The sequence below is a fragment of the Mastomys coucha genome, unplaced genomic scaffold (genome assembly GCF_008632895.1).
Source record: "Mastomys coucha isolate ucsf_1 unplaced genomic scaffold, UCSF_Mcou_1 pScaffold21, whole genome shotgun sequence".
Lineage (NCBI taxonomy): Eukaryota > Metazoa > Chordata > Mammalia > Rodentia > Muridae > Mastomys > Mastomys coucha.
This window is the reverse complement of record NW_022196904.1, coordinates 163,295,964-163,306,920: the sequence shown is the minus strand read 5'-3', so window position 1 is coordinate 163,306,920 and position 10,957 is coordinate 163,295,964. Positions and strand designations below refer to the sequence as shown.

Genomic DNA, 10,957 nt, shown 5'->3' with positions numbered 1-10,957 from the left:
ACGACGGGAACTGTCGCATCTTTGTATTTATTACTTGGTGTAATAAAGCTTATTTTCATTAAAAAAAATTAGCTGTACGAAGATGCTTAATGTTATCTTTTAAGCAAACTGTTGCCCACCCAGTGTTCTAAACAAATGTTTTCTTTAGTTGATGGTTAAGTGGAAACTTGTTTCATTACCACTGTGCATGCTGATTATCTTGCAGCTGATGTCATTTTGAAAGACTGGGTTTTCTTAACATGTAGTTCTCGGAGTCAACATGATGTAACACCATTCTCAGGAAGAATAGGAAGAGATGAAAAAGTTTTCCCTATCAGAGTTCAGTTGCTCTCTCATACCTAGGGTCCCTGAAGCATTTAGAGCTCATACTCTACTGCATGGTTCAATGACTATGAATTACCTTCCTTTGGAGCCATGGGAGACAAGTCATCTAAGGATAATTTTAAACTATTGGAGTAGTTCTCTCTCCATTTAGTATCTTAAGTATCATAAAAGGCCCTTAGTGTCTCATGACAATAATTATACAGAGCGAAATAATCTGGCCAGACCGAGACAATGAAATAAAGGCATGTGAGCCCATGAAGCACAAGGCATATAATTAACCGAGATTTTAGGTCAGTCTCCTTAGTCCTTCAGTGTTGGATGGAGTGGTGAGAAGGTCTTCATCCCACAGCTTGTCTTGGTCAATGAGAACCAAGGAGTCATTCAGGACGGCCTCCACCCTTCCCCTCCACTCTGCTCTTCTGATCTATAGTTTCCCAAGGGGGGATGTTTGCTTTAGCTGCACAAAATATCATCTTCATTTACCTCTTCCTTAGTGTCAAGGTTACAAGAGTACTGTAACCTTGTAAGAGTAGTCTCTCAGTAAACACACAGAACCAACATACAACATATTATCAATTTCCATATATCCCATCAGTAATGTTAATTATGTGGCATTTATGTTGATAATGAATTTGGGTGTTCTGAAATTCTTGCTAATATTGAAAGCATTACACTTTTTTTTTTTAATAGCAGCAATATTCAGACCCTGCTTATGGAAAGCTTCATTTGTGAAAATCTGAGCATAGAAAGTAAATTAGAAAGCAGGGGTTTGATAAATTCAACATGGATTTCTCCCATCTAAACACTACCCTGGTCTAACTCTACTTAGAGTCCAAATAAGAGCCACCACATTCAGGGTTATTTATATTCAGGGTTGACTAGCTTCTGTAGGACAGCAATGGCCATAGGCTTTTCTTTAATATATTCCTTCTCAGAGCTTGCTATCATTATTCACGGGTTGTCCATCAGCAAAAAAGAACTAGATCTGTGATCCTAACACAGGAATTAGAAAAACACACTCAAAGCATAGCTCAGTATAACTCAGTAACAAAGTATAACTCAGTAACATTAGCTGTACCTGGGAACTTAAGAAATACAAAATTGTGCACTCAACCAGCTGGGGTAAGCAATCTGCTTTTAGCAGCCCTTTTATCAGGTGATTCTGCTACTGTGGAACTGTTTAAGGGAGCAGATTTTTATAGAATGCCACACCTAGCACAACAGCAGATACCCGCAGATACCCTAGGCTTCACGGGCACAGACGATCAATGGCCCGAGGTTTCTGTGATGATTGCCATTTGTTTTCTGGCGTATTGATACAGTATTTTCCTAGGTCAGTCAGGGTTCAAATGATATGAAAAGTCAGATTTTCAATGAATAATGAGGTTTCTCCAAAACCTAAATCTTTAAAAAGAAAAAAAAATTAATGTTTTTTTTTCTCTTTCCACAATACAATGTATTTTCTAATACAGACTTGATTATATTGTTTCACTGGAGAAGAAATTTGTGGATGTGTTTTTTTCTCTCTCCCTAGGATAGCTATCTGCTAGTTGTTTATAATCTTTTGCGCATCACACACTCATTATAGAGCCCCAAGCGTTGTGCCACTGGCCTAAGAAGTGCCCCAGAACTGCTGGAAATGTTTTAGGCTGAAAATAATAATAATAATATAGTATTATGCTGGGGGTGGCTGTAACTGAAGATATGGAAGGAGATGGGGGAAGAGAAAGGAAGAAGAGGCAAGAAGGAACCAGTTGGCATTCATTATTTTCTTACAGCTTCTAGGACACTATAGTCTAGGTCTATCTATCTTAAATGTGCTGACAGGACTGATAGTCATTCGCTATAAAGGAAAGAGTCATTCTTTCAACATTTCCTCATTTTAATCTCTTTCAAAACAAAAGTACCATTTTCATTGGAAGGGAAAGTAAGTATTATTCATTCTGGGAAAATCAAAACCTAACTTGGAGTGGATGAAACCTCTACACATATGTCCTAGTTCCCAGTCTGGCACAACCCATTGAGATTCATCACTTATCCATGAGTGACTTCTCTTAGGATTTTGCTCTGCATTCCAAGAGCAGGATGACTTAGCTGTGACTTCTCTATAAATTCCTTCCATACACAGCTCACATCTGTTAATTCCTCCCACAGTGCGTGGCATGCTGGAGCTACGGATGGAGCAGCAGCTGCATGAATGAATGTGTGAAAGGAATGAGGACTGGTGTGAGGGTTCAGAAGGTTGTTAAATCTGGGGTCTGCCAGCTGCTAGCTGTGTGACGATTTAACTACTCTGGGCTCTGTTTTTCAAGTTATAGGAAATAAGAGACACTATGAAGGAATTTCCTCCGGGATAGGGCATTGTGATGATAAATGGCATGTGATATGAACATGCCCACTCTAATTCTAGAGGATTTTTTTTTCCAGTTTCTGTAGTAACTATGGATTCACACACAGCTGTTGGTATGTAACCACACCATGATACTGAATGTCAGGGAAGGTAGAATTCTTGAAGGTGAAGGAAGATTAATGTTTGAGAACCTTTAAAAGGAAAAAAATGATATCCCTGCTAATTATCTGTAGAGAAAATTATACGCTTACCATCCTAGTATACATATAACATCGTATCCACTTACAGTTGGAAACAGACAATCTGAGAGTGTGAATACTTTGAGGAGGCTTAGTAGGACAGCATCATGGCCCATGCTTGTTAGCATCCTGTAGAAATTGCCAGAAGCCCAAGAAATTCTCAGTTGTGTGAAGATGTTTTTATGACAGACACAGGCTGGTGTGACTGAGGACATTCCTAGACATATGAATGGGAAATGTCAGGAGATGCCTTTGGTTGTCACCTGGGGCAGCTTGCTATAGCTGGCATGGGTAGGCATGGACCTTGCATGTCGTTCAATACCCTGAAATCTACCAAGGACGATTTGCTCCAAAACATCAGTAGCAAAGAGGTTGAAAAACTTGTGTTAGAGGTTAGACTTCCAGTAAGAGCCAGGCATCACTAACATAGTAAATATTTACTTTGTTTTTAATCTGAGGGTCTAGGGGCAGAGGAGCTAATTAGAGGGAGAAGAATTCATAGAATTTAGTTTGGCAGAGATGATATGTATTCATCAAATAACTACACAGATGAATATAAACCATAATATTCCTAAGTGCTGTAGGACCATATGTCTCTTTTGGAACCAAAAATGAAGAAATACCTGAACAACACACAACCGGCTAAGAGAAGGGGCTAAATAAAAGCTATTCTCCTTAACGTTGTGGGTAATAGCCTCCAGCATAAATGTTTGTAGAGCACATTTAGAAGAAGTAATTGCACATATGTCCCACCTGGTTTAATACTGTTGAATTCCTTTTCAATCATCTCTTCCGAGGTAGACAGCATAAGGTTCCTTACGTACAGGATTTTCACGGAAGACATTGTGTCTTCGTCAACTTCAACTTCTGGCTCTGCCCAGTCTACTGCAATAGGATGTCCCCACAACTGAATTCTTCCTGTTGACAACAATCAGAAGAGTGATGAATTATTTAGAAATCACGACATCATCTCAGCTCACGCTGATGGTCTTTTAAATTGAACTGACCGTTAAGGTCTTAAATGACCAAGACCACTAAAAAAGATTATTATTGATTTCTTTTAAAGACATTCAAATAAAGTGAGAGTCGGAGAGAAGAGTCTTCAGTGAGACTAGTGGCTTATCATAATGATTGAATGTATAGAGAAGCAGGATGTGGTTTGAAATGGAGAAGGAGTGAGGACGCAGCAGGCACATTTGACTCTCAGGACAGCTTTTTACAAGGGGGGAGGTAGTTTTTAAGGTGAGATAATAAAAGGGGAGAAAGAGCAGATTTAGGGCTCAGACACACAGTCTGACTCCATGAAGCATTAAGAGGTCATTTGGACAGCATCCGCTATAGTTGGAATGTGTTGCCTATTAGCCAGACACTACCACTGAGACATACACAAAGGAGCCAGGGTGGATGGGGCCAAACATTCTTCGTTCTCAGTCTCTCACATTTGATCCAGGGTCCAGACCAACTGTGTTCCATCCACAGTCTCAGTCTGAATACGGACAATGTGAGTACTTGGAGAAAACATATTTTTAAAAATCCCAATTCAGAGAAGACTAAGAAGACAGTTGATGATAAGAAGCTTTAACATATCGCCTTAAAAGAGTAGGTGTTACCCAAGTCGGCGGATTCCTGTACCCTATGGTCGTAACTTACTGGATGCTTCCTACTATACTGTGTGTTTTCCATGAGCCTCTCAATTCTTTCTTATTATGATCTTGTGGAAGGGAGGGGGCAGCACCCACTTTTACAGCTTCAAAGATTATCACCAAACAGTAATTTCCCATTACTACTTCTTTCCCCTTTGGATTTTGCCACTCAGCCACCATATCCCTGGAGGCTCCAGGTTGAAGTGGTGGGATGAGGGTGAGAAATCAACTCAGTTCCTATATTTTATGGAAAATCTAGGTTGTTTGTTTAATTCACTGTTTGGAAGCAAGCTGTGTCTTGTAGGGAGCATAGAACCAGACAGAACAAAATCAGAAATTACTAGTGTTGGGAAGGATTTATTGGTGTAATTATTATATAGGGGGAGCAAATATCCATCTTTTTATTTCTTACAAATCAATCATGGTCTTTGACAGAACGTGCTGAGAGCATACAAACAGAAAGTGTAGTCTCTTTAGTAAATAACACTAGGCTCCATTGGGCATAGTGGTACTCATGAGGCAGAGGGAACAGGAGCTCAAGTTTGAGGTCAGGCAGTGCTAAATAATATTTAAAAGATTTCTGGGTCAAGTGGGGTATCCTAATCCACATGTAGAAATCAGACCTCTATTCTAAACCATATAAAGTCGTAAGGGGGGCTGGAGAGATGACTCCGCTGTTAGGAACATTAGCTGCTCCTCTGGATGATTGATTTCAATTCTGAAAGCCTACGAATGGCTCACAACTGTCTGGGAATCAGAGGAGGTGAAGAAAAGAAGATGGAGCGGGGAAGGGAGTCTATTAAAACACTGAAAATGTCTTAATGATACCCAATGCCTTATATGCTAACTTATAAGGAACATACACAGAGCAAGGACATAGATGAGTGGCAGAATGTTGGCCTAGGTAGCTCAAGACCCTCTGTTGAATCAACAGCTCCATTAAAACCAAGCGTGCAGTCAGGAAAGACTGTATAAAGTCAAAATAACTTCAGAGTTTTGTCCTGTCCCACTCCCAATCTCCCATCATCCCTCATAGTTTTCATAAGAGTAGACCATAGTGCCGGCTACTTACCACTCTAGATCACTGGTTCTCAACTTGTGGGTCACACATCAGATAGCCTTCATATTAGATATTTACATAATGAGTGGTAACAGTAACAAAATCGTAGTTATGAAATAGTAATGAAATAATTTTATGGTTGGGGGTCACTACAACATGAGGACCTGTATTAAAAACTCTCAGTATTCTGAAGGATGAGAACTACTGGTTTAGACAGTTTCTTCTATTAATATGAATTCACTTTAGCATTAGACTGTGTTAAGTTTTAGTGAGTATTTTACAGCAAGCCAAGGAACTTTGCATATTTGCCTGCATCAGTCTGACCTAGGCAGTGTTGGTGCGTGCTGTTAAACTCATGAATTGATGCTTGGTGCTCACATGTGTGTCTGAAGTGCCTAAATAGAGGTGTCCAGGAAGAACATTCATATTTCTTATCTCCAATTAGATGGAAATGATTAGAAACAGGCAAACACATTCAAAGCATGTCTGTAGGTTATCCTCGGGGATGGTGTATCACAGACTGGTGTGTGTCTACACTGTGAAAGGTAACATAGCCCGATTCTAACTAGCCTGTGAACTTAATCTACATGCAGCTATATCTATGATGGATTTGTTTAATCTTAAAATGTTTCTTTGCCAAGGATTCTCTGTAGGATTGCTATTGATCAAGGTTCTCCTGATACACAGATGTGTGACATTCCAAAACGCATCTATAAAAATTTTATGGAACTGAACCAACTGTGAGAGAAATAAACAAGATGAAGAGCTTAAAGGCAGATCAACAGGGAAGCTCATGCTTGGGTCTGCTGTGGGTTTGGAGTCTCTGTTCAGAAATGGTTTACCTGGCAGCAGCCTCCGCCTTGCCATGGCGGCTGCTCGGTGACTCTCATATTCCACAAAGGCAAATCCTCGGTTTTTGGTTTTATCAGCAGCGCTTGGGTAGACAATGACATCAACAACTCCTTCTGTGACCTTTTTCATCTCTGATAAGATTTCTTCTCTCTTTTTGGTTTTGGGGATTCCTCCCACAAACAATCGGCAGTTGTCCACACTAGCACAGACTCCCAGGAGACGGCCATTCCTAAATAGGGGAAAAGCAGTTTTCATAGGTGAAGATCTGTGTGTAATGGAGGACGGTGGCAGAGGTTACAAGTGTATAACACTTTCAAAGACAGTATGGATTCTTTAGAGAAAAAAATGTTTCGATATAAACTAACACCCCTCCCCTCCTTTCTTTTGTGGTACCAGGACCATTGTGCATGCTACACAGATTCTGCCATTGACCTCCTATATATACACAGTCTTGACCTCCAAACTTTTTAAGAAGGAAAACTAGATGAAAAGCTTATTGGTACCTGGCCTCATTAGACTGGATGTAGGTTCACCACTTGTCATCCTTTCTCTCTACATCCTGATGTCCCAGTGCTAAGCCATCTATCTATACTGGGCCCTGCTCCTCACTTCATCTACTCATCCTGTGCTACTGGGGTTTGCTACTCCTCATGATACATCATGAGGAGTAGCAAAATTGAGGATCTGTTCTGATATGATTAACATTAAAACACCCCTCGCCCCCAGTTCCAAACTTACAGAGTCAGCAATGTGGCTCAGTGGGTAGCGGTGCCAATTCATAAATGTGCTGATCTGTGTTCTACCTCACATGGTGGGAAACTAGAACGAATTCCCACAACTTGTCCTTTGACCACCACACTTATGGTATACATGACACATACAAAATAAATAAAATAGAAATAGTTTCGTGTCTATCACAGATTTTCTTATATTATTTGTCCCATACAAAAGAGCCTGCAAGATGAGCAAACGAGGTGTTATTTCTATTTTATAGACAATGAACTTGAGAGTCCAGGAAATTAAACGATTGGGTAAGGTCTTATTGATTCTGAAGGTGTGACTGGCCTTGGGGCCTCTGCTTACTTCGCTTTGCAGAGCTGCCTGTAAGTAAGAAGGATGCCCACACTGGTACAGATGATTGACAAGTTTTACGTGTGCATGGCTGTTGACGAAATAGTGCCCCTCTGAAATAGACACTAGCGATCAGAGGTGAGGCCAAGCCATAGGTATGAAGATGGTCACTATCAGTTAAAATATCATCCAGACTAGAAAGGAGCCGTGCCTCAAACTACACTGCATGTCACTACACTGCATTCTAATATAATACTTAGAGGTAGCTTCATTGAAATGACATTTTCTTGTACCTGGACATTGCCCCATTGCGTACCATAGTATATTATCCTCGGTTCTTTTAAAACACTTTCCTATTTTCTGTATATGAGTATTTTGCCCACATGTATGTATGTGTACCACATGCATGTATGTGGAAGAGGGTTTTGGATCCCCTAGGACAGGAGTTTTAGACAGTTGTGGGTGCTAGGGACCAAATCCAGATCATCTCTAAGAGCAGCAAGTGCCTTTAATTCCTGAGTCATCTCTCCAGGCCCCCACCCCTGGTTCTTGACCACTTTCTGCCAATAGACAATTGTCAGGTCTTCCAAAAAAAATGCCTTCTCCTTTGTTAACATGTCTTAAGAGTGTCACTTCTGGCTGAGAAATTCTATCAAATGAAAGACGGGATATCATGCTGAAGAATGCTCTACAGCCACTAATAATAGCAAGACAGAAGAACAGTTAGCAATTAGGAGGCACTTTACATTACACTCAGAGTTTGTTTGATTTTTTTGAATGTAACATTCTGTGTTTAAAGAATTGTGTAGAAAGTCTTGAAAGACAACCAAAGGTCAACATCATATTTTAGGTACCAGGGTTGCAGATGAATAGTTTTTTTTTAAACTTTTGTACCATTTATCTTTTGATATTTTCTTTTTTTTTTTTTTTTTTGGTTTTTTTTTGGTTTTTCGAGACAGGGTTTCTCTGTGTAGCCCTGGCTGTCCTGGAACTCACTCTGTAGACCAGGCTGGCCTCGAACTCAGAAATCCACCTGCCTCTGCCTCCCAAGTGCTGGGATTAAAGGCGTGCGCCACCACTGCCCAGCATCTTTTGATATTTTCTATGTGTTTAACATTAGGCTGGATTTTTATAGTGAATTCATTTTATAAGTGAAAACAGTGAGGCGTCCTTAACAAAAACTCCTTGTTCGTCATGAGGAAAAGGTCTTCTCTAGGCAAGTGAGAGGCCAGTCTGATCTTGGAAATAGTGTGGCTCTTGGTTGTGGGGGAGGGGTTCTGACCTGGCTGGTCCCTGGTTCTTGCTTATCCTTTGCTAAAGAATCCAGGGCAGGAATGAGAATTCACCAGCCCCGTCACTCTTGCGACCATTCCTCAGGGAATGTGGTTACTTGGGGAGAGTGGGGCTGATAAAGTGATCTTCCTGTTGGTTTCTTGGTTTGTTTGTTTTAGTATTCCAGTCAGCTTTATTTAGTCAGGAGCTCATGTGTCTCACGCTGGTTCCAAACTCTCTGTATAGCCAGTTATGGCCTTGAACTCCTAATTCTTCTGTATGCTTCTCTCAAGGGCTGAGATTACAACTGTCTTATATCACCATACTGGCTTATGAGATTCCTGAATTTAAACACAGGCTTTATGCATGCTAGGCAAGCACTCTATCAAATGAGTTGCAGTTCTAGCCCCCTAGTTATGTGTGTTATGAATTATACTTAAGAGAGCACAAATCTCTCTCTCACTTATTTAAAGATCCTCTGTTGCTGTTGTTGTTTTTCTCTTTAATGGCTAGTGGGCTGTTCTGATATCATTTGCTAGCAGGAGAGAGTCTAGAATTTCTAAGTGTGTATGGCTGGTCAACATCCTTTCCCAGAATTGCCTGGAGACAAAATACACTTTCTTACAAGCTAAGGACATGACTTTAATGTCTCCAGAAGCCAGGCATTTAGAGGATGCTCAGTGAATATTTGATGGGGAGGAAGATGATGTGATAACTGCAGGTCTTTTCTGGGTAATAGCCTCATCCATCCCCTGAGAAATGGTGGCTGACAGCAAAGTAAAGGTTATTGTTTCTTTCTGGAAGGAAGGTTTCTCTTTCTGGCAGACTGACCACAGCAGAGTGGAAGTTGTGAAGGCAGCTCTGTGCTCTCCTCTTGACTAGTTCTTGTTGAATTTATCCCACTTCCTAAGTCGTAAAGATCCTCTGTGTTTTTTCCTTGCTTTTGGCTTCCAAATGGAGATTTGGCTGCTCTTGGATACTTTCTCTTTCCAAATTGTTATATTTTTTTCCCCTTTCTCTGCCGTCCCCACCAGTCACCCCTACAATTGCCAGTCAACTTACAGAACACCCAATCCTCTGAGTCCCAAAGATTTAAGTACCTTATCTTTGTTATTTGTATGACACCCCATGAGAAAGAAGTAGTTTTATCTGTTTTATAGAAAAGACAGCAGGATTCACTGAGGAGACTGTTAATGAACAATAATCACCCTGTAGCATGGTGATATTTATTTAATATCTTCTCTATTTTCAATATTCTCCATGTGGATGATGGGAACTGAACCATTGGCAGGCCCCAGTGAGGAACCTCGGGTCAAATAGATACAACTAGCTATCAATCTCCTGCATAGTCAATTTCCCGTAGATTCCAAATCAAAAGCCTCCTTAGGATTGCCCTTACTGATACGATATCTGTATTTCATAGAAGACAGAGAGAGGAGAAATCCTCTCATCCCAGAAGCCATTAAATTGGAATATATGTTTTATTGGCATGGCTACCTTAATCACGTGGATGCTTTTTAAAATGGTATAACTTTAAACCTTACTTTTAAAAGATATTTATTTATTTCATGTGTACCATGCCTGTGCCCAGTACCTGAGAGAACATAAGATAAGGTCAGAGCCACTGAAATTAGAGTTACAGACAGTTATTATTCTCCATGTGGATGATGGGAACTGAACCTAGGGCTTCAGGTGCTCTCAGCCACTGACCTAGCTCTCCAGCCCCCTGCATGTTTTTATTTGTGATTTCATTATTATAAAGCAAATTAAATGACTTTCATAAAGCCCTTTCTAAATTTGTCAGTGTATATTATTTTTGTATGACACCTACAGCATCTCTGTGTGATATGATCAAGTACAAGGATAAAAGTGATGTTCTAAGAACTCAAAGGTTTTACCAAAGGGGGAAATGCCCCCAGGTCTCCTGATTGGGAATCCAGTTTTCTGCATACCACACAGACTTCTTTTAGTTCCATAGAGACTTGTGTGGGAGAGGAGGCCTACTTGTGCTTTCCTTCAAATTGTTCTAGAACCCAGCCTTGGAACTGACCAGCTTAGGCAGTAATAATGGTAGCCACACCCAGTCATTCTTCATGTAGCTAAAGAGTTGAAGAAAAATGAGCTAGTTGTTAATTTCTTCCCAGGA

General features: G+C 40.4%; 1 protein-coding gene across 5 annotated transcripts in view; it reads right to left on the bottom strand.

Moving 5' to 3' along the window:
• Positions 1 to 10,957, bottom strand: part of A1cf (APOBEC1 complementation factor) — an 81,489-nt gene that overhangs the window by 16,451 nt on the left and 54,081 nt on the right. For all 5 annotated transcript variants that reach the window (XM_031384813.1, XM_031384810.1, XM_031384811.1 and 2 more), the window contains 2 exons: positions 6,459 to 6,697; positions 3,667 to 3,831 (listed from right to left, as the gene is read on the bottom strand). In XM_031384813.1, coding sequence (XP_031240673.1) covers positions 3,667 to 3,831; positions 6,459 to 6,697 — 404 coding nt within the window. The remainder of the gene's footprint in view (positions 1 to 3,666; positions 3,832 to 6,458; positions 6,698 to 10,957) is intronic.